Raw genomic sequence first — 25,114 nt, 5'->3', positions numbered from 1 at the left:
TATGAAAGCTGGATCCTATTGAATTAAAGAGCTAGTTATGTGTAGGTAGTCTATAACAGGGCTGTGAAACTCGGAGGACTGCAGTGTCATCTGTACCAGGGCTGTGAAACCGCAGTGTCATCTGTACCAGGGCTGTGAAACTCAGAGGACCACAGCGTCGTCTGTACCAGTGCTGTGAAACCGCAGTGTCGTCTGTACCAGGGCTGTGAAACCACAGTGTCGTCTGTACCAGGGCTGTGAAACTGCAGTGTCGTCTGTACCAGGGCTGTGAAACTGCAGTGTCGTCTGTACCAGGGCTGTGAAACTGCAGTGTCGTCTGTACCAGGGCTGTGAAACCGCAGTGTCATCTGTACCAGAGCTGTGAAACCGCAGTATCGTCTGTACCAGGGCTGTGAAACTCGGAGGACCGCAGTGTCGTCTATACCAGGGCTGTGAAACTCAGAGGACCGCAGTGTCATCTGTACCAGGGCTGTGAAACCGCAGTGTCATCTGTACCAGGGCTGTGAAACTCAGAGGACCACAGCGTCGTCTGTACCAGTGCTGTGAAACCACAGTGTCGTCTGTACCAGGGCTGTGAAACCACAGTGTCGTCTGTACCAGGGCTGTGAAACTGCAGTGTCGTCTGTACCAGGGCTGTGAAACCGCAGTGTCGTCTGTACCAGAGCTGTGAAACCGCAGTATCGTCTGTACCAGGGCTGTGAAACTCGGAGGACCGCAGTGTCGTCTATACCAGGGCTGTGAAACTTGGAGGACCGCAGTGTCGTCTGTACCAGGGCTGTGAAACCGTAGCGTCGTCTTTACCAGGGCTGTGAAACAGCAGTGTCGTCTGTACCAGGGCTGTGAAATTCGGAGGACCGCAGTGTCGTCTGTACCAGGGCTGTGAAACTTGGTTCCTGGAGGACCGCAGTGTCGTCTGTACCAGGGCTATGATACTCGGTTCCTGGAGGACCGCAGTGTCGTCTGTACCAGGGCTGTGATACTCGGTTCCTGGAGGACCGCAGCGTTGTCTGTACCAGGGCTATGATACTCGGTTCCTGGAGGACCGCAGTGTCGTCTGTACCAGGGCTATGATACTCGGTTCCTGGAGGACCGTAGTGTCTTCTGGTTTTCGTTCCACTAGAGCTCTCAATTACATAATTGGTCTAATTATTGGATTAATTGGACAAATTTAACACTTCTTTCCAGGCTTCAAAATGTTTTATAGGTAGTATGCCTTGAATCGAGTGCATTTTTGAAATCACCAAGTATAAAAGATCTTGACAAAATATTAAATATGTCCACTTGAACAAATAATTAGATCAGCTAAGTTGATTTAGAGCTTAAGTTGGAATAAAAACCAGAAGATTCTACGTCCCTCGGGGACTGGAGTTTGACAGCCCTGCTCTATACTCTCAAGTAAGCCTTCCTATTTGCAGCATCGTTTCAATTACGTAATAGACTTGGGGCGCTCAAGGGAAAGGGCCTACCAGCAGGATCCTTTTAGCAGAGCTCTCTGCAATACTAACACAGGAACCTCCCTACAGGAGAAAGAAGGCCACCTTGATAAGCATGGTCCTCTCTCTCTCTCTCTCTCACACACACACACACACACACTTAATGGACCATGATGTGTTCCAGCAATAGCGTTTCACCCATAGTCTGGTATTTACTGTGCTGTCATGCTGCATGTTGATAAGGAATTGCATGTGTGACCCTCACAGTCAACAGCACAAAGCTCTCTCCATTAATGAATGGATTAATGAATAATCAACACTAAGACCTAATTATTACCATAAATGTCTAATTACACACCAAGAGGATTTCTAACTAGGAAAATGCTAAACATATTCAATTCAATAACTTCAAAACAGGCCAATAAACCAGTAGTTAAAGATATTTAATTGTTTTCAAATATTTACCCTCTGAAATAAAATATTCAAATATTTCAATTAATTGATCTAATTAAATCTAATTGAAATAGAGCAGTTTCCAAAAGATAATTGAGACTATAACTGCTTAGAATGCAGGATAATAATTAGGCTGCTGTGTGTTACAGTTACATATTTATGAAAAGTTTAAAGTATTTCAATGTATTTCAACTACTTTACTCATATTTAAATAGTCAAATAATAATTGCTTTCCACAAACCATATTGAAATATTTTCAGATAATAGTTACTTTCTACACTCTGTATTTAATTATTTTCAAACAATAGTTACTTTTCACAAACCATGTTTACAGTGCTGAGAAAAAGTTTGTGAACCCCTTAGGATTTTCACATATTTCACATATTTCAAACCTAAAATGTTATTAGATCTTAATCTAAGTCCTAATAATAGATAAAGATAACCTGATTAAACAAATGACACAAAACATGATTTTTTATCAACATTTATTTATTTATCCACAAAATGATTCAACATTCAATATCCATGTGTTAACAGTATGTGAAACTTTAGATTCAGTATCTGGTGGCACCCCCTTGAGCAGCAATGACTTCAACTAAGTGTTTCCTGTAACTGTTGGTCAGTCTCTCACATCGGTTTTGGGGCATTTTGGCCCATTCTTCCTTACAGAACTGCTTTAACTCGGTGACATTTGAGGGCTTCCTTGCATGGACAGCTCGCTTCAGGTCCTGCCACAACATTTCAATGGCGTTTCGGTCCAGACTTTGACTAGGCCATTTTAAAACACAGAATTTCTTCTTCTGCAGCCATTCTTTTGTAGATCTGCTTGTATGTTTAGGATCATTGTCTTGCTGCATGACCCACTTTCGGTTCAGCTTCAGCTCATGGACGGATGGCCTGACATTCTCCTCTAGAATCTTCTGAATTCATGGTTGTGTCAATGATGGCAAACCGTCCAGGTCCTGAGGCAGCAAAGCAGCCCCAAACCATCACACTGCCACCACCATGCTTGACGGTTGGGATGAGGTTCTTCTGTTCAAACACAGTGTTTGGTTTTCGTCAAACATAACGTTTCTTGTTGAGGCCAGAAAGTTCTACCTTTGACTTTGACCTTTGTTTGTCCAGAGAACATTGTTCCAGAAGTCTTGTGGATCATCTATGCGCTCTTTGGCGAACTTCAGACAGGCAGCAATGTTCTTTTTAGAGAGCAGTGGTTTCCTCCTGGCTATCCTTCCATGAACACCATTCACGTTCAGTCTTTTTCAGATAGTTGAGTCATGAACACTCACATTATCCAAGGCGAGAGTGGCCTGCAGATCCTTAGATGTTATTCCATTTGTAGACTATCTGTCTGACAGTGGATTGGTGGAGCCCCAAATCCTTAGAAATGGTTTTGTAACCCTTTCTAGACTGATGAGATTTCTTTTGATCGTGGCATGACGTGTTTCCACGCACCTGTATGGTGAAGACCAAACTCACAAAGTTTCTGATCTTTATATAGGATGGGGCCTCCCAAATTCACCCCTGAAGATCTACCTAATTATTTAAACACCTGATTCTAAGTATCCCCTTAATTGAGCTGATAAAACCAGGAGTTCAATTACTTTTTCACATACCCTGAATCTTAATTACTCGTTGTTTGTCTAATTCATACATCATTTTGTTTCAAAATACATGGAATTGGTTAATATAAACCCTACTGGATATTTAAGAAAAGACTAGTTTTGATTCAAGAAGGCTATCATGGTAAAACAATGGAATTCCCATAATTATCATTGGCGTTCACAAACTTTTTCTCGGCACTGTATAACTGTATTTATCCCAGGTCTGCTATCCACATAAAAGGACACCCCAGGAGAAAAAGGAAATAATTTTCTTGATGGGTTGGTAATAACCACAAACCTTTCAGACAAGTGGTATGTCTATGCAGGCAATTTCATTGATCCTGTATTTAAAGAATACCAGAAATACAATACATGATTGAGTGACAGTGAAGCAGACCAAGGTCACTTTGTTGGGTTTCTCCATTTTATTTGGCTTCCAAGTACAATACTGGGGCCAACATAAGCATTTGTGAAGCAAAATTTGTGTAGAAAAAAATGGTCACTATCTGGTTGTGGATTCAACCAAACAAAAAGAAATTGTACCAGGGGCTATGGCTTAGACTGGCAATCCTTTTTAGTGAGGTTAGTGTGGCACGTTCACCCTCACAGTATTAGGGTTGTCACCCAATTGATATGGGTACTAAAGTGCATTCCCTACTTCTTGCTTTGGCCTCTAATCTCCCGCGGAACAGCATGTGCTTCACATATGATATATCTAGTAAGTACAGGATTTTCTAAATTGCTTCAAGTTTGATCAATCGATTGTAACACAACACAAAAAAGCTAATGTTCAACTACAAACATGACCACTAGGGGAGTTATCAAGCCAAGCCTGTTTAAAACAAAAACTGAAATATGAGTCAAGAGACTAATGTCTGATCTACTGTAACTTTATTATTATTATTATTATTTATTTCTTAGCAGACACCCTTATCCAGGGTGACTTATAATCGTAAGCAAAAACATTTCAAGCGTTACAATACAAGTAATACAATAAGAGCAAGAAATACAATAACTTTTGTTCAAGTAAAGTACAAGTTTGACAAACCACAATTCAATAGTACAGCAGGTAATAGTGATAGTTACATCAGGATATGATTAAATAGTGATAGTTACATCAGGATGTGATTAAATACAAAGTACTACAGGTTAAACACTTGGCAGATTACAGTATTCTGAAGTACAGGATTAAATGCAGTAAAATAGGGGCTGATAAGAGCAAAATAAAGCACATTTACATGAAGGGTGATAGTGTCCCAGGATACAAACAGAGGAGTTCTACAGGTGCTCTTTGAAGAGGTGAGTCTTAAGGAGGCGCCGGAATGTGGTCAGGGACTGGGCAGTCCTGACATCTGTAGGAAGGTCATTCCACCACTGCGGAGCAAGGGTGGAGAAGGAGCGGGCTTTGGAGCGGTGGTAGAGCTAGTCTTCTAGTGCAGGCGGAGCGGAGAGGTCGAGTGGGGGTGTAGGGAGAGATGAGGGTCTGGAGGTAGCTGGGTGCAGACTGGTCAAGGCATCTGTAGGCTAGTACAAGAGTCTTGAACTGGATGCGAGCGGTGATCGGGAGCCAGTGGAGCGAGCGGAGTAGTGGAGTAGCGTGGGCGAAGCGAGGCAGAGAGAACACTAGGCGGGCAGCAGAGTTCTGGATGAGCTGGAGCGGACGGGTGGCGGACGCAGGGAGGCCAGCCAGGAGGGAGTTGCAGTAGTCTAGGCAGGAGAGTACCAGGGCCTGGACCAGGAGCTGGGTAGCATAGTTGGTGAGGAAGGGTCGGATTCTTCGGATGTTGCTCAGGAAGAATCGGCAAGTGCGTGCCAGAGTGGAGATGTGCTGGGAATAAGAGAGGCAGGGGTCCAGGGTGACTCCAAGGTTCTTAGCTGAGGAAGAGGGAGAGAGTGTGGTAGATTCCAGAGGAACAGAGAGAGAGAGATCAGAGGAGGGGGAGGAGGAGGGAAAGAAAAGGTCAGATTTAGAGAGGTTGAGTTTGAGGTGATGCGAGTGCATCCAGGAGGAAATAGCAGACAGACAGGTAGAGATACGGGAGGAGATGGTGGAGTCAGAGGTGGGGAAGGAGAGGAAAATCTGAGCATCATCAGCATAGAAATGGTATGAGAAACCATAGGATGCGATGAGGGGGCCCAGGGAGCGGGTGTAGAGAGAGAACAGGAGAGGACCCAAGACTGACCCTTGGGGGACTCCAGTTAAGAGAGGGTGAGGTGTGGAGGTTGCTGCACGCCAGGTTACCTGGTAAGTGCGGTTGGAGAGGTAGGAGGAGAACCAGGCCAGAGCAGAGCCAGAGATCCCCAGGTCAGCAAGAGATGATATTATAGTGGAGTGATAATCTAATGGAGGCATAGATTCAAATTCCAGCATTCTTTCTACAAAAGTTTCAACAACCAAAAATACCTAATGTACAAAAACAGACAATTAGAATAATTGGATCATCCATATACAGGTTGTATTAGATATATGACACACACTCCCAGACTCAAAGAGGGGGTAGCGGTGCTCGACTAGTGACCGCACAGCGTGCACCAGTCTGTTACAAAAGTATACACCCAGTATTACATATATAAAGATATATATAAAGAGCAATTTGGTGATCACACTAGTGCAAACTTTCAACACAGATACAGCACCAAGTATTACATAATCTCTCTGGTTTTGTTATGCACAGAACGCCCTGTCCCGTCCCATCCCTTTCTTTGGGAACAACGACTTAATAGGCAATAGCAAGCAGTACGGTAATCAAACTACTCCATAAACTCAGCGTGCTTTTGCAGTACATACAATACTGTACTTAACACGTGCTTTTAGCCTAATGCAAAACTTGAAAGCATTTGTTTTACTGCGAACAGAAACAAAAAACAAACATACAGAAAACTGTCCCTACTGTTTATGATGTAGCGTCTGTCTGTGTGAGACGTTTCCCCTAATGGACTCTTGACCGGAAGATCGTGGGTTCAGTCCCAGGTGGGAGACACTGCTGCTGTACCCTTGAGCAAGATACTTTACCTAGATTGCACCAGTAAAAACCCAACTGTATAAATGGGTAATTGTATGTAAAAAAAAAAATAATGTAATATCTTGTAATAATTGTAAGTCGACCTGGATAAGGGCGTCTGCTAAGAAATAAATAATAATAATGTTGAACTCCACAAAAGTAAGACACAACATTTAGATTTAGATTCGTTTATCACTTGAAATGCTTACATTTGCTCATATTATTTTGCCATTGATAGATAAATGAAGTAAGTAATCTTTGGGTTACATTACTTAATTCAGTCGTAATGGGGTGTTGATTTGAAAGTACAGTTAAAAACTGTCTAAATGTAACTAGGACAATATGACCACAGAATACAAGCCAGCACTGCACATTGATTTTTTCGCCACTAGAGGGTAGTATTTACCAGTAAATGGGTGTTGTTAGGGGATACGATGACCGCATTATTTGGAAACTGGTCTATTCCGAAAAGGCGGTTCCTACAAAACATACACAGCTCTATTCTCAGACTCCTATACAAAAGGCAATTGTTAATATAACAAAGTAGTTATTGATCTATAGGCTTTCGCCCCAGCTTGGTTTTCAGTTGTATTCCAGCATGTGATTGTATTTAATATGCTGTTGCATACCTAGCTGTCTGTGTTCTCAGCTTCATCATAAAGATTGCGTTGACATGTTAGTTTGTGTACATTCCTTGAATCTAAGGAGTGATGAGTGGTTTTTAAATGATTAATAACCTGCTGTTTAAAGCATACATTCATCACTCAAGAATACAACACCACCATGTGCTTTGAACACATGTAAGTCAATTGTTGTATTAGTAACACTTAGTAGAGAGCCACTTAAAAATAAGTGAAATGTATGGTATATAAGACCATTTTTGTTCTCAACAGAAGCATATACAAGGGTAGGACAAATGGATATGTACATATATCAGTATATGAATAAGAATTAAGCGGGTTTAGATATGCTAACGGCATTGATATAATGACACAACAATGGCTGTAGGACTTGCTATGTCTATATTGTGAGAAACAACACACTGCTTTTAGTTTTATATATTGTGATGGTGCTGGCACTTATAAGCACAGTTATGGGTTCTTTACCTTAAGGGAGAGAGGCAGACACAAGCTCTTTTAAAGGCTGTTTAATAATGCAAGCACTGCCAGCCACAAGCAGTACAAAATGTTAGGCTATTATCATAACCCTGGTTCCCTGAAATACAAATGTAACAATTACTGAATGGTTATTAACCTCCTTAAGATCCAAAACCTGAATAAGATATATCAAAGCTGCTCAGCTGAGCCTGTGTGACACAGTCATGCCCGCCCCCAAGGGTATAAAGGACTACACTCACAGATCTTAGCGCCATTTTTACTTCAAGCCTGCTGCAATCATGGACGCAGCGACCTTGAAGGTTAATGGTTACATTTCTATTTCAGGGAACCAGAGTACGAAATGTAACCATTACCGAATGGGTCAGTATACCCAAGCCATCGCAAGCACAAGATTGCTGCATGACCAGAATGCTACAAGGCTAAACCGAGGCTGTCTCATGCGTTACCATTCAGGATCCCAGTAACAAGTAGCTAGGGTTAAAACACTGAGGGAGAAACTCACCTCTATGTCTGTGTTGTAAGGGCTGACTCGGAAGCCACCCTTAACACTAGTTCCAAAGCCAGGGTTCTGAGGATCCACGACATTCAGTCTGTAGAACCTAGTAAAGGTATGAGGAGTAGCCCACGCTGCTGCATTGCAAATGTCCTTGAAAGATGCACCCTGGAATAAAGACTTGCGCAGTTCTCCAAAGGCAGCCATTCAGTCGGAGGTCCAGGTGAACCGGCCCCCCTTTTCATTGAGGCTTTGCAGGGGCCCGAGGATGTTGGCAAAGTCCTTGACAAACCATCTGTAGTAGGACGCCAGGCCCAGAAAGCACCTCCATGGTGGTCTTTGGGACCGCCCAGTCCCTGACTGTGGCTACCTTGGCATGGTCTGTGGTAATGCCGTTCACCCCAACGGCGTGCCTGAGGAAATGAGCTTCTTGTTGGAATAAATTGCTCTTCCCTTGGTGCAGTTTCAGGCCTGTCTCCCGGAATGCGCCCAAACAGTCCGCAGGTTCTTCAATGCATCCGGAAAGGTGAACAATTGACGTCATTTGTCAGCTCTATTTACTTTTAAATAAAATTAAGGGGACCACAATTAGGCTCAGGCAAGATATGAAGGTAAAAGTAAAGACTGTTTTATAATTAACAGTTTTATTATAAAACAATATTGGATAACTTCAATATGCTTACCATTCCTGCATTTTTGAAAATGCAGCTTATCTGGGGTTATTTTACAGTGGTCTGTGCATAGTTGGAAATGTAGTATAAATTATTCTAAATGTAAATAAGACTAGTCCTCTCAGCTGCATTTAATTAGTGCTATATAATTTCTTAGCAAGTGTAAGTTGTTGTCTGTGATTGGTTTAATTAGTGTTCGGCACTCATTACCTTCACTGTCTTAGACCCTGGCTATGGCAGCTGCTTATTTGCAAAGGCCAATACAACAGTGCAAACAAAAGGGTTGTTTATTTTTTATTTTGTTAAGGCAGCACTTTATAGCAATGCTTTTGAGATGGTTAATTATTTCATATTATAACATTCTTTTATATCCTGAATCTCAGAAAATGTACGGAAAGAGGTATTGCCCCAAACAGTGCACAGTACTTCTCAACTGACTATTGCATTTTCATGTTTTACTTTCCCATGATAGACCAGGCCTTACATCAACTATGAATAGTTTATTGTGGGAAATGTGGAGCAGAACCTTTGAGGAGAATGCAATGGGATATTCACCAGAAAGAAGAGGGTCAGGTCACTTTGGCTTTAATTAGACTTCTAAAAAGAAAACTTCTAAATAGTCCCATAGATATTCCATTGTAAATAACATAGCAAAGCCCAAATCCAATTTGCCTTAGCCTTGCTTATTATTACCCACAGCGATATATGCAGAAAGAGTCTGTGAGTGGAAATAATGAGATGCTCAGTTCTTTTTTTAAAATTATTTTTTGTATTACTGTGTTCCTTTCTTGTTTGATGTGCTGGAAATGAGCTTCAAAGATGACTTCATGACTCACACTTGATATTAGAATCCCAGATCTTCCTGTTAGAATAGCACTAATCACTTCATGTGACAGACAGCACAACACATACGTTCGGATTATTTCTTTATAGCAATGACCATTTTTAATATAGTTTTTTGCTGTAAATTCTGAAGCAAGTGGAGGACGAAGGGAGCTTCGATTGCATTCTCATCTTCTGCAATTAGAATTTCTCAACTCATTTTCCGTATTTGTTTCGTTTGCTTTGCAGTTCATCGACCAAAGCTGCCCACGCTTCTTCTGCACATGCTGTGACGTCGGCCGCAGATTTAAGTCTGCAATCTAGCCGGCGAAAAGGTCTCTTTTGTTTTGTATTACGCTGTGTTCCGATTGAGCAAGCAAATAAAACCTCCATTATTGGAACCCTTGCATCGCCCTGAATCAACACAAGTACAACATTATTTCAACAACACTGGATTATGACCATTAGATGTCGCAAAGAACCCTTCAGCATGACGTGCATTTAACATAACCGTATTCAAACTGAGATGTTATTATTATTATTATTATTATTATTATTATTATTATTATTATTATTATTATTATTATTATTATTTCTATGTTTCCAGTGCGAAAAAATGTTACACAAGTCTACAGATTTGAAGGGGCTAAATGTATGTGTACTATAGTATTTAAATATGTATCATGCGCGTTAATATATGTGCTTTTTTTTAATCATTACCCAAAAAAGACCCGGGTATCCTTTTCACGGCGGGTACCAGGTTCCGGATTTTCTACACGTGATATCAGGAATGATAAGGTAGTTAGCACCTGACCTCTGCACTTATAATTTACACAATTGATTGCTCTTAGTTTTGTTGTTTATTGCTGGAACATGCAGTTTAGTAATGGCTCCCTGGGTTGGGGTCAGTTGTAACACGTGTTACAATTGACCCCATACAACATTAGCTCAACTATATTTGGACACATAAAGCTTGCACTGAAGGAAACAAAATGTACATATGTCATAGTTGTGACTCAGAGTGACGACTCCTTGCTCAAAAAGGCATGTACTGTTAGGGATATTAAACCGTTTTAAAAAATGGCCTTATATATAAAACATATATATTTTTCAATAAAGATATTATGTTTTGGGGAGAGGACAGATGTTAGCTGTTTGTATCAAAGTCTGGTCAAACTAGTTCAAATCGTCTGTGTGTAATGGAGAGAAAGGTAAAAAATGTTACAACTGTCCCCCTAAAAACAAAAGTATGAAATCAATCAGTAGCTCTATTGCAACACGTTCTGTGTTACAGTCATTAAACACACGAGTCAAGAATAATGGGTTTAGAACCCTCTCCACTGACATGGAAAATATGGTAATTACACGCAAACGTGCTGTGGCTTTAATTGTGTCCATGAAAGAATACAGTAATATTAAGGGATTGTTTAAGTTTTTCCATTGTTGCATGATCAAAAAATCTCGTTTATATTTTCCAGCGAAACACACGATTTCGTTTGCTTTCCAAATGCAGATTCTGTCATTGGGGTATTTGCAGAAGATCCACGGCACAAAGCAGTGGGAAAACCATCATGCTGAAGGAATGCAGAAAAGTATGCAGAATTTTCCAAAAGTCTATCCCCCCCCCCCCCCCCCCCTTTTAGATATTGCATATATCATAGCATGGCAGGATTCCACGCTCCCTTAGAGTTTCGTAAGAGCTTATGAGAGGAAACCGAGAGTTGGGAACAGCCCCCTATTAAGTAGCAGATTAGGGACAGATTCTTCCCACTTAGAAAGAGGGATCCTAGATAGAACATCTGCAACAGGAGCTCCCAACTCAACGTCAGCTCAAGCAAGTACCAGCACGCACAACACAAGGTCTGTCTCCAGCCCAACAGCGCAGGGGCACCAGCAAACAGCGTTTTACCTTGTCCAGGTTTGACTTTCAAAATGTTATGCATCTTTTTATTTGTATTTTGTTTTAATATCTACTAACTGGTGAAAAGCCATAACTTAATGTATATTTATCATTTAACAGAAGTTTTTTTTATTATTATTTTATTTTTCTTTATGTTAATGTATAAATAGTGATTGATGAGTTGAGAGCTCGAGCTGTATTTTATACTTTGGTTTCCCCTAAACAGTCCTGTACTAATGAGGAGAATGTACTTCTTGGGTGATTATTGTATGCCGATGTGATTATTTCCCTTACTGCTGTCAAGGAATCAATTAATTAAACAATGCATGAAGAATCATTGTGAAGCTTCAGAAAGAGTGGCGGTGATTATGAGGGGTTCGGTCCTTCAATATCGAGTGCTTTGAGGTAAACTCTGCTTGTGACGTGTAGAACTAGCGCTCAATGTTAAGCCATTCAATCGACTTTGCTCGCGGGTAGGAAAGAAGGCGCGGAGACTTACAAGTGAATCTTGTCGCTGATGCGTTAGTCGTTTTCATTTTTTAACATGCAATTCTTCATAATTTTGTAAGTTTTTCTTACAAAGATCTAAAGTGCTGTGCGGTTACTTATATTATTTGTTATATTCCGTTACTTAAACGCGTTACCCGTTGATTTTGTTACATTGCATATTAAAATATAATCTAGTCTTCATTTTAATTTCCCAAATATTAAACTTTAAATGTTAGTCTTTAATTTTATCGCGATGCGTTTTTCTTAAATAAATAAAACTAATGGTAAAATACAGTAACGGACAAGGTACCTATAACGGCAAAACATCATTAAACTCGTATGTAAAGTGTGTTTGTTTTAGTTCTGACGTTAGGAGTGACACAGGCTCCCACTAAAATGACATGTATCATCGTCCAACATTCAAAGTTTATTCTGATAATATCCATCTTAAAAATAAAAGTCACATTTTACACTGTCTGTAAAACTGTAAATAACAAAACATATCCGTGATTTCGGATCGAAATAAAGGATGGTATATTTTGTATTGCTTTGTGGCTTTCCAAATAAATCATTAATTATTTGTAAATAAGTAAAGAACAGTTACACCAGCCTGTGTAAATTCTACTGTAAAGGGAGCTCTATGGTGGAGCAGTCTTAAAGGCACCGCGGAATTATGTTTCAAAAGACAAGGTGCTTGGATTGGATAATATGATGTCACGCTTTTGCAATGCAGATGTTGGAGACGGTCATACAAATGAGTTCATGGAAATGTACCTATGCTGGTTTATTAGAAAGACATTTATCAGCCAAGTTTTATTTTCCAGGCGAATCGAATGGATATAGAGGCGATGATACATCTGGCAAATCCAGGCCAGTTCTTTATAGCCCGAAAGGCATAGGCTTCACAAAGCTTTATTATTCCACTCTTTTACTTGTGCAAATAATTTTCTTGTATTTGATTTCTACATGTAATCTGATTTCTATTTATCAAATGTATAGGATATTCAATATCGGGTAAGATTATTATTATTATTGTTATTATTATTATTATTATTAGTTAAAGAACACAAACTAAAACTGTTTTTTTAGTCTATTTTGTCAAAACAAAGTCTTCATCAATTTACGTAATAAGGTTTACATTAAATAAAAAAAAGAAAGAAAAAACCCGAATATGTTCAATGAATAAGTGTTTTCTATTGGTCAGTAAGGTGATACATTATAGTATCTGTTTAACTACTCTCCGGTAAATTAGTTCTGCAGTCGAGTCCCTGACGAATGCGTGTCCTCGTTGCAGATCCCTTCATGTTTCCCTGAGCCTGACAGGTGACAATGAAGATGAGGCTGTCAGTGGCAGCTGCTGCTGTCCTCGCTGCTCTGTTATTTACCTCCGTTGAGGCCCAAGGTAAACAATCTCATTTTTTCTTGTTACTTTTAATGAAGATGGTGCAGATTTCAGCATTGTTTCTTCTCGAATTGTTGCTTTTTTAAATACGTGTTTGTGCACTGCTGTATTGCTTTTTCTTCCCCTGTTCCTTGGATTTTATTCGTTTCCTTTTTCAGGTCTTTATTCTTGTTTTTCTTTTTCTTTACGATTGTATTAATTTATACAGAACGTGCTTAGTGCAGGTAATAGAGAATATATATATAGTTGGATATTGTCCAGGAGGACAATACAACTTGGTAACCTAACCAACACGTTTTATAATATCTGTGACAAATAGTAATGTATAATTATAATAAAGTTGTCAGAAAAAAAATGTATGTGTATTGTTTGATATGCACTCAAACTCGCGCGACATAGATACAGCGCGTGTCCGCACACATTAGACGCGGGTCGGTGCTCAAACATCACAGCGTCTGAATGGTTCAATCATTTTCTGGTACAACCCAGTGCATCAATCTATACAGTGTTGTATAACCTGGGATTCTGGAGGAAAGTGCGACTTAACCCACAGGATTTCTGAAGCTGGAACGCAGTTTGCGTGGTAGGCTACGTTCTTTCCAAGCAACAGGTTAAGGTACGTACCTGCAAACGAGACCATAACGTAACACCGACAGCGATATTTGTGGTGCAGTGCTAATGAACCATTCCTAGAAAGAAGCATTTTGCACCACTTGTTCAAACGTTCTCGTTAGCGTGAAAAGCTAATTTGATTTGTCCGACACATGTTTAAGAATTGAGTCTTCATTTATTTATTTATTTGTCTATGTATTTATTTATTTGGCAAACCAGTCCACATTTTTATGTTTTTTTAATTGTATGTACATACACATGAAAAGTATAACATCAACACGCATATGCACATGTTACAATTGAACAAATAGCGTAATTCAGACAGTAGCTGGTCTAGAACCGGTAATTGACAATATGACATTAGTAACCTACTTATATTAAACCTACCAGAGCTACTGGTAGCTGTTGTTTGATGGGATGTATAAACTATTGCATTGTGTGTTTGGTATGTGATACATGTACAGTGTACTCAAATTGAGCACTGTAAAGTTAACATTAGGATATATTTAGATTGTATTTGTAAATATCACCGGAATGTAGTTTAATTCAAAGAACGAACTTTTAATTTCGTTATCAAAACTTTTATAATTTAAGGGGGAGAAAACCTTTGTTATATACGGCCTTGCCTTTACAAAATTAGTTCTGGGATTTAAGCAGACAGACAGAGAAATAGGCTAGGGAGGAAGAAATATCTTTTTCAAGATGAAAGGATTTTCAAGTCAATTGAGAATGCAGAACACTTACCATTACCTCTGAAAAGACCTTAACAGGTTTCAATAATACCTTCTGAGACTGTCTTTTGTTTTGGCCAAGAAAAAAATATGTTTAGTGGTGTTTAAAAAGTTGTTGAAAGCCGTTTATTGCTTATAAACAAAACAACGAAACACGTGTTTAATAACCTTTCAATTCGTAACTATAAACAACCCCTGGTGTAGAAATACGAAAAACAAAAACAAAAAACTTCCTGGTTTCTTTTATTATTTTGGAGAAACGTTTTTCTCTGCAAACAGCTGGACGGGTTCAAGTATGCTGCATAATATCAGTTTTAGATAAACAGTTTTTGTCGGCTTGTTTTAGTTGCTTTGGCGTTCACCATGAATTATATATATATATATATATATATATATATATATATATATATATATATATATATATATATATATATATTTGCTGAGTGAGAATCATTTTCTTTCTAATGTATTCAAACATCTGCCAAATTCAGGCTTATGAACACAATCCAGTTTAATAAACTACTGTATTTTATAACGAGTTGTTTTTCGACCAGTGAATTAAGAGGCTAGCATTTTAATGCCAGAGTGCTTCTCGCATCGATTATCAGATTTTGAAGCTAAACTTTTGTGTTGCGTTTTGAAGAGGAAAAAAAAAAAGAAAAAAAAAACGAAATTTCAGCAAAAGTCGGGCATATTTGGAAGCTCTTAAGATGGTGATCAAATAAGTGTTAGAATAAAAAAGTTCTCTAAGGATAATAACAGTAGCTACAAGTGATGACAACCCTCTTTTAGTTTGTCACTTGTTAAATACAAATATAACATCATATACATATAGATAAATATAACATTTTGGGAAAGTCTGAATTAAAAAAAAAAAAAAAAAAAGTTTAAACCCAATTTGATATTCATGTGCTATGTGGTGTATTGTCTTGTAAATCAATGGACAGTAGAATTTTGAATACCCATACTGATTTATAATCTGAACGGCTCAATCATAATAAAATGCATAATCATACCAGGCATAGAAACTGAAATTCTCCATTCTAGGCTAAAATGTATAAGAAAAAAACAAAATAAGGTCCATATTTTAAAAGCGTCTACTTTTACAAAACTATGTAGCACATTTTCAGGTTTATACCAGTCTTTAATTAACTTAATTGCGAGTTTTAAAGTTACAGAAGAAAGACTGGTTAATAGGCCTTGAAATATTTTACACAGCTGTTTTGTTCTATTTTTTTTTTTGTAAAAGGAACTCATTTCCACTCAATCACCGATCTGAACACGGTCCGGTCTCAACTGTTTGGAACAGAAGTTACAGACTACTGTTCTGCTTTGCTGGTTCAGAACGTTGTCAAACAGTCGTGGATGTCAATGTATGGGTGGTCACTTTAAGTCTGGATTCTAGAACAGCAGTTTGCAAAGTATATAAAACACTATTCATGTTTATAATGTGCTATTTGTCAAATATTAAGTTCTATTCGTTTTGATAGATACCGTAACGAAGGAGAAAGTCATTTACAATATTAAAAACGCTGCCTTAGGTCAGCTCAGACCACCTAAACACAAGATATAAACTGTCAACACTAGAGCATTAGCACTCCGCACCATTCAGAGTGACTGCCAACATCTCACATTTATAGCATTTTGTGCAGTTGTAAACGATACATTTTAAAGATACACTTTTTTAAAGAGGAAACATTTTTACAATATGTTGCATCCAGCCTCCAGCCCTTTTTTTTTGCTTGCTTACTTGCATGTTATTTTAATTTGTACCAGATTACTATGGGTAATTACACACAGTACTTCTGAAAAGTTGAAAAGTGAAACTTTTGAAATATGATATCATTACAAAAAAATAATTACATCTTGAAAATAAATATATACTTTCCTAATAATTTTGACATGCATCACGGTTGCTGGTGTGCATATTTTTCATCAGCACATCAGGTTTCACAGACCTGATCAGCACTAATCCTGGACTCGCTAATAGTCCAAGCTAATTGGGATGTGTGAACCCGAGCAAGCGCTAAAGCAAAATATCAACAGTCTGCCTGAGCACTTTGAAGATTTCAAGCACTTCTGCCTCGTTTTCAGAGGCAATTTTCTTGGATATCCATTTTACGAACCAAGTCTACAGCGCCAGGTCTCAATTTGTAACGGTTTGTTGAACTTCTTTGAAGTTTCAAGACTTTCCCCACAGTCAGTCTGACAGTTTGGTTGGAAACGGCTCGTTTGGATACAGGAAGTGAACGAGCTGGGCTGCTGCTGACATTCCAGCAGTCAGCCCAGGACACTGCTGGCTCTCTTGCGTTTATCTCCAAGGTTGGTGGTCCTACTTTTCCATGTACCAATAAAGCTTTGCTCAGGTCACTTGTGTCTGCCTTTGCATTAAATTTGTCCTGAGCTGTGGCTTCTCAACAGTATTTTAGAATGATATTCTTGCATCCAACACATTTCTAACTGCCTTGCATGCATTACACTATGTCAGCCATTGTACTACTGAGAATATGTTCATATGTGGAAGTAAAACACAATAGTCGAGCACTTGCATGGGTATTAGAACATTTAATTGTACTAACTGCTGCATGATATGTACATTGTAACAATGATTATAAAGCCTTATTCCCTTAGTTAATAGAGCTTGATATGAATGTCAAGATACTGTACTGCCTTGTCTTTTTAAGGTGGTCTCGCTTTATAAGGCCTATTAATTACATCTGTATGTATTTGTGTATGTCCGTATGTATGAGGGGGTGTGTTTGTACATTTATGAAAAATCGATTTGTCAAAACTAAAAACAAACTACATTGTCAAGTTAAAATGTACAACTTAAAAATAATTAGTTCCAAGAACTAACTGAAAATTGTACTTTAATCTCAGTGAGTTAGAAAGAAAGAAAGCAGCTATTGCATCTAATTAGCATTGCTTTACCTCACAGTCATAAGTCTTCAGAATTCTTTGACAGATGTTTGGTAAACCATTTCAAATCCAAAACATCAGGGAATGAATAGCTAAAGTGACTCCAGTAACCTCGTTCACAAGCAATGGGAAAGAGGCTATAAAATAAAGCATGCCTGAGCATGAGGACGGCTTCAAAGAGAATATCATTTTAAAATATGTTTATAAGCTCTGTGGGGTCCCTCTTGTACATGGGACCTTTTGTCCAGTGTGGAAAGTTGTTTCAAGCAGCTTTTCCTTGTATATGTGCATGATGTTGTGATACAAGTTCAGTGTGAACAGAGAGTTTTGTCAAACACCCCTTGATAAGTTGTTTTTGTAAGTTCGCTATGTGTGTGTATTTCAACTGTGTCTTTCTTCCTGTTATTGTGTGAAACAATTCTCATCGCTATAGTCATACCACCAGTGTTTAAGAAAAGAGTACACACATGCACCACCTGTTGTGTATTCTTTTAAGAGGTTTGCAATGGATTTCTGTCTTTTGATATGTGTTTTGTCTAACATATATTAAGAGAACATGTACTTGAAAACAGCTACAAGTGTGTGTGTGTGTGTGTGTTAATATCACCCAGCAATAGTAGAGTATGTGTCAGAGTATACGACTCCATTGTATAATCGGTGAATGAAGAATGAAGACTTGTTATTGACTGTTTGAATTCTGTTTCATTATGTGTAAGCAACCCGTTTAGGCTGGTTTAGCATGCTTTATGATGGTTGCACCTGGCATGTATGAAATTGTCTTTGAGACCATGTGTACCTCCCTGTGTTTTCTTGGTTTTATGTGCTTGATTTGCTGGCCATACACACATGGTTTAAGCAATTCAAGCGAGTGTCATTTTTTTCCCTAAATGGCTCTTCAAATCTGTGATGTTTTGTTACTTTTGTCACTTGTATGTTGTTACTCATTCTCTCTCCAACAATGAACTTCAACCCAGAAGTATTTATTTGTTGGAAACAAATTTATGCAAAAAAGATGTTAAAGCTTTGCTTAAATTTACATCATTAATTAACATTCATTATTTTTAGGCTGTGATCATTTTAAAAGTAATGCCCATTCATTTTTTACTTGCAGTTGATCCACCTTCAGACTTGAAATTTAAAATTATGAATGAAAACATGGTACAAATGTCATGGAGACGGTCATTCAGTAGAATACAAGGATACAAAGTGACAGTGGTTCCTACTACAGGTAAGCAGGGTTTTAGTTTGGAACTAAACTTTTTTAAAACAAAATTCAGTTTCAAGGTAATTTACGAGTATGGCCTAATAGCAGATATTCTGTATTCTGTGGCTGCTCATCCAACTCCTAACATGTAGCTTTTATGTTATGCTTTCTTGGGCTCTTCTTTTGAACTTGCGGTACATACAGTACTCTCCATGACCCAGCTTATATTCTTATTATTCATCTTTTCAGCAGAAGAATGTAGGCGATGGTATTTCAGTCAATGTCTTAAAAATGTTACTCTATATTTGTTTTATTTGTAGCTTTATGCAAAGTTCAACCCTAACTCATTAATTAGTTGTTCATGAATACTAAAATATACAAAGTGGGACAGACAAATGCTTCTTTAATGGAGACTCCCCTATATGGTTAACTATCCCTTAATATAGTGATCTCTACAGTAAAGAATAGTTTTTAAGATTTCTAAAATCATTCTGTTCATTGCATTGCAGATGGTCCTGCTAAAGATATAAATCTCCCAGCTACTGCCACAAAGACATTAATTAGAGATTTAATTCCTGATGTAGAGTATGTAGTAACCATAAATTCATATGATGAAAAGGAAGAAAGTTTACCAATCTTTGGCCAACTCACAAGTAAGTATTTTTTTGTTTTCAATATGTACATGTTTAACATATTTGTTTGTGAAATTTGAACACATTAAGCACTTTTAAATGTATATGCCAATATTATCATCCTATGCTTTTATGTATATTCCATATAACAACAAATTGTCTTTGAGTGACCAAAGTTGTGATTAAGATATTGTACAGACATTACAAATCAGAATTCATTTTAGATTAATTCTGAGCCCAACTTGAACTAGAATGTTATCATGCAGGCCTATATTTTAACTTTCTAGATCAATAAATCAATCAATTCTTTATTTAACCCATTTGGGTTAACTGAGAAAAAGGTTCTAGTTTACATTATAAACCTTATGTCTTAGACACTCAGGTTCTAAATAAAGTGGCCAGTATCCTGCGGTAGATGCCATGTGTAGACAGGGTGTGGGGTCTAGTGATACTCAATTTACTGCATAACCGCTGTACAAACTAGACCCAACTTTAGTTAGCTTGGCTTCAAGGTAATATGTATGCTGACAAGTTATGTGGTATTACTTTGTTTCTAACAGTTCTTCAGTAGACCGATCCTAATATGCATTCATCACGCTTCATGAAAAGAGAGTGAATTATTGTTACCTAACTTGGTTTCATGTCAGTAGTTGTAGAAAGATAATTCATAGTTTCCTCAGGAAGGTAACCCCTGAAGTTCCATCTTCCAGTTATTATAAGAGCTGGGATATGGAAAATATTAGCCTGATGAAACCTAAGCTCCCTCCCTTCATGTACGCCTCACTCTAATACACGCCACGTTCACGTTCTAGTTCAGTCAAGCAGTGCACCACCTAGAGGACCACGAGTGAGGAAACCCGAGACGCAGGTTGCTGTTAGTAAGTATGAAGTTTTCCATTTCTCATTATTTTCTATCTAGTAAGACCAGATCACCGCTTAGTCCAAGAAATGTTTTACTGTATGATTCATTTGGGTTTTTACAAAAATCTGCATATTTTTAAAGTGATTTGAATTCATGTCTAAGTTAGCTGTATTGGTTCTCACCTTAAGTAGCTCTTCATCAAATTTTGCAGCCGTGGTATGGAGCTGGCTATAGAATATGTACAGGATTTCTTGTTCCATCAAGTAATTGCTCATACAATAAGACATTTTCTAAGTTCAGTGTAATGCTGTGCCCAGTATTACATCTGGATGGGGTTGGGTCATATTGAAATCAAATGGCTTACAGTAAGCATGGTCACAATGTGAGTCATTGGCTATGTTGTCTCAAGTTTTCAGCTCTAACGTCCAAACACAGTGGAACTGATAGAAAAAAAAATACAGTTGACATGTTGTATTGTTTGATGCTTTGGAACTCGAGTTACTTCAAATTTAAGACAGGACCCAAAAAGTTTACGTGAATCATCCAAATTATCGCTATTAAATCATTACATTTAAAAAAAAAATCCAAGGGTATACGGTTTAAATATCCATAAAAGTCTGTAGACATAAAACTTTTTTTGTTTTTTCTCATCCACGCTACTAAACAAAATAACAAAATACACGCCGTCACATTTATAAATAACAAAACAATAACAAAACCTGCGGCGCTTCGCATTCATATAAATATAATAATAAATAAAACAAATAAATACAAAACAAATACAAAATAACACAGTGGCGGAGGGGGAAACCCCATTCTAAAAATAAATAAAATCCATGTACAGGGCTCCTTGCCCTGTTACAGGGGGATTCCACTACCACCACAGAACCAATAAACATGGTACTCAGCCCCAGGTACAAACAGGTTCAGCAAGACTTTAGTATGAACAATCTTTAATGGGTAAGGTACAGTACAATATGGAGCCCGCATTCTATATTCAAATCCAATGCACATTTTTTTTTTTTTTTTAGCAAAGACTGCCAGTGGATATTAGGGCATCTGTGATGGTTTTGTTATGCCAGCAGTGGTCCAAGCACACTCACAAAAAAATGTGTTTGTATTTTGTTATTATGGTATAAAACTGGATTTAATATATATATACAGACGTGCTCAAATTTGTTGGTACCCTTACAGCTCATTGAAATAATGCTTCATTCCTCCTGAAAAGTGATGAAATTAAAAGCTATTTTATCATGTATACTTGCATGCCTTTGGTATGTCATAGAATAAAGCAAAGAAGCTGTGAAAAGAGACAAATTATTGCTTATTCTACAAAGATATTCTAAAATGGCCTGGACACATTTGTTGGTACCCCTTAGAAAAGATAATAAAGAATTGGATTATAGTGATATTTCAAACTAATTAGTTTCTTTAATTAGTATCACACATGTCTCCAATCTTGTAATCAGTCATTGAGCCTATTTAAATGGAGAAAAGTAGTCACTGTGCTGTTTGGTATCATTGTGTGCACCACACTGAACATGGACCAGAGAAAGCAAAGGAGAGAGTTGTCTGAGGAGCTCAGAAAGAAAATAATAGACAAGCATGGTAAAGGTAAAGGCTACAAGACCATCTCCAAGCAGCTTGATGTTCCTGTGACAACAGTTGCAAATATTATTAAGAAGTTTAAGGTCCATGGAACTGTAGCCAACCTCCCTGGGCGCGGCCGCAAGAGGAAAATTGACCACAGATTGAACAGAAGGATAGTGCGAATGGTAGAAAAAGAACCAAGGATAACTGCCAAAGAGATACAAGCTCCAAGGTGAAGGTACGTCAGTTTCTGATCGCACCATCCGTCGCTTTTTGAGCGAAAGTGGGCTCCATGGAAGAAGACCCAGGAGGACTCCACTTTTGAAAGAAAAACATAAAAAAGCCAGACTGGAATTTGCTAAAATGCATATTGACAAGCCACAATCCTTCTGGGAGAATGTTCTTTGGACAGATGAGTCAAAACTGGAGCTTTTTGGCAAGTCACATCAGCTCTATGTTCACAGACGAAAAAATGAAGCTTTCAAAGAAAAGAACACCATACCTACAGTGAAACATGGAGGAGGCTCAGTCATGTTTTGGGGCTGCTTTGCTGCGCCTGGCACAGGGTGCCTTGAATCTGTGCAGGGCACAATGAAATCTCAAGACTATCAAGGCATTCTGGAGCGAAACGTACTGTCCAGTGTCAGAAAGCTCTGTCTCAGTCGCAGGTCATGGGTCCTCCAACAGGATAATGACCCAAAACACACAGCTAAAAGCACCCAAGAATGGATAAGAACAAAACATTGGACTATTCTGAAGTGGCCTTCTATGAGTCCTGATCTGAATCCTATCAAACATCTATGGAAAGAGCTGAAACTTGCAGTCTGGAGAAGGCACCCATCAAACCTGAGACAGCTGGAGCAGTTTGCTCAGGAAGAGTGGGCCAAACTACCTGTTAACAGGTGCAGAAGTCTCATTGAGAGCTACAGAAAACATTTGATTGCAGTGATTGCCTCTAAAGGTTGTGCAACAAAATATTAGGTTAGCGGTCCCATCATTTTTGTCCATGCCATTTTCATTTGTTTTCTTATTTACAATATTATGTTGAATAAAAAATCAAAAGCAAAGTCTGATTTCTATTAAATATGGAATAAACAATGGTGGATGCCAATTACTTTTGTCAGTTTCAAGTTATTTCAGAGAAAATTGTGCATTTTTCGTTTTTTCAAAGAGCCAGCTGCCCAATGTTTTGATATGTTGTACATATCTTTCTCAAGGGAGCCTTTATATATTTATATATTTTTTCTTCTCCTTTCTTAGAATGCTCATTAAGTGCGCTGGCAGATTTAGTTTTTCTTGTCGATGGCTCATGGAGTGTTGGAAGAGAGAACTTCAAATACATAAGAAACATAATTGCTGCGATCACATCTGCTTTTGACATTGGGGAGGATAAAACCAGAGTTGGCATTGTGCAGTACAGCACGGATACCAGGACCGAATTTAACTTAAACCGATATTTTAAAAAAGGTGAACTGCTCAAAGCAATCAACACCCTGCCTTATAAAGGAGGAAACACAATGACAGGTAAGGTTTCATGTAAGCTATAGAAAATATACATATAGATATACAGCATATATACATATAGATATACAGCATATATATATATATAGATATACAGCATATATACATATAGATATACAGCATAAATACATTTCTCTTCTTTTATCAAACTTAATAGCAACTATTTTATAACTTTTTTTATCGGTTCTGAATGTTATTTACAAATGAAAACCTGATGAATATTACAAAGTTTGTATTTGAATGTGCAGCCTTCAAATTATCCTAATTAAAAAGTAATGAAACTATAATTTAGTATTGCATGAAATTCAGATACATTTACCCTTAAAAGAAATTGAACTATTGAAGTTTATTTAAGAGCTTATAAGATGTTTAATCCTACTGCTAACGCAGCTCTGGGGTAAATTCTCTATGAATGGCCTCCTGTTTTATCAACTTTCCTGAGGCCTTGCCAAGACAGCTGACAAACCTAACTGACCATGTCTTGTTTATATATATATATATATATATATATATATATATATATATATGCAAAGCTTGTTACCTCTTATTTTGTTTCTTATTATTTTGTTTAATCTAGGTGACGCCATGGATTACTTAATTAAAAACACATTTACTGAGGCATCTGGAGCCAGGAAAGGATTTCCCAAAGTGGCAATGATCATCACCGATGGGAAATCACAGGACCCTGTGGAGGATTATGCAAAGAAGCTTCGGAATATCGGTGTAGAGATTTTTGTTTTAGGTTGGTGTTGAGCTGCATAACAAAACAACAAAAACAGATGAGGTTCAGATTTTGTCTGTTTGTTAAATTATTTATTGAATCCAGTTTGTTCCACTCAAAAGATTTGTGAACACCTTTATTTTGAGAACATTCAAATAGTTGTTTGCAATCCAATATGAATATTTTTTATTAATACATATACATATAGCATATAGAAATGTTCCTGTTTATAGTGATTTAGCCAAAAAACAAAAAAAAGTAAAAACACAGCATTAAATCTTTGAAGAACAGTGTAACTGGTTTCATTATACAGTTTATTTCAAAATGCTCTAGAAATATTCTCCTACGCATCTGCAGGGTCAGTTCCAGTGTCATTACTTTATAACAGCTCACTTACACAATAAACTGACAGGCTTCCCCAAGCTCTCCTAGTTGGCATGGGATCCTAATTTGTGCTGCGATGTGCATCTTATATGCGATTTGTTTATGTAACCCAATGTAGGAATCAAAGGAGCAGATGTAGATGAAATGAGACAAATGGCCTCCAGTCCCTTTAACAAGCACGTGTTTAATGTAGCTGACTTCAACCTGATTAAAGACGTACAGCATGAACTCATTTCCCAAGTGTGTGCTGGCGTTGATGAGCAGCTCAATGAACTTGTGAGTGGTGAAGAAGGTAAGGCTGCTTTTACTTTAAATTTGGTTTTGTGAGCTAGCGTTTGTCTTGGTGATAACCTAACATATGGCAAATGCACCGTGCTTGTGAAGATATTATAAGAAAAAAAGAAAGTACTTTTTTGAGATAATGCACATTGCAGCTGTATTGACGACGTATGAAATTCTGACATCGAATGGAAAAATGTAACATTATGATCTATTGTATCATGGCCTCTCTGGGATAGTGTTATTTTTTCCCTGTACTGTCTGTTTAACAA

General features: G+C 38.0%; 1 protein-coding gene across 5 annotated transcripts in view; it reads left to right on the top strand.

The window, feature by feature from the left end:
- The first annotated feature begins 11,314 nt into the window (after nt 1-11,314).
- Nucleotides 11,315-25,114, top strand: part of LOC117402299 (collagen alpha-1(XII) chain-like) — a 100,483-nt gene continuing 86,683 nt past the window's right edge. For 2 of the 5 annotated variants that reach the window (XM_034003298.3, XM_059023516.1), the window contains exons 1-8: nt 11,316-11,514; nt 13,280-13,387; nt 18,761-18,877; nt 19,363-19,506; nt 20,298-20,363; nt 23,198-23,461; nt 24,036-24,200; nt 24,682-24,855. In XM_034003298.3, the coding sequence (XP_033859189.3) occupies nt 13,315-13,387; nt 18,761-18,877; nt 19,363-19,506; nt 20,298-20,363; nt 23,198-23,461; nt 24,036-24,200; nt 24,682-24,855 (1,003 nt within the window). In that variant the 5' untranslated portion in view covers nt 11,316-11,514; nt 13,280-13,314. Of the gene's footprint in view, nt 11,515-13,279; nt 13,388-18,760; nt 18,878-19,362; nt 19,507-20,297; nt 20,364-23,197; nt 23,462-24,035; nt 24,201-24,681; nt 24,856-25,114 lie in introns of all 5 variants that reach the window. The other 3 variants (XM_059023518.1, XM_059023517.1, XM_034003301.3) reach the window with 3 other exon arrangements.

This window comes from Acipenser ruthenus, chromosome 5 (genome assembly GCF_902713425.1).
Source record: "Acipenser ruthenus chromosome 5, fAciRut3.2 maternal haplotype, whole genome shotgun sequence".
In the NCBI taxonomy this organism is placed as follows: Eukaryota; Metazoa; Chordata; class Actinopteri; order Acipenseriformes; family Acipenseridae; genus Acipenser; species Acipenser ruthenus.
The sequence above is the reverse complement of the archived record's forward strand: the minus strand, read 5'-3'. Positions and strand labels throughout refer to the sequence as shown.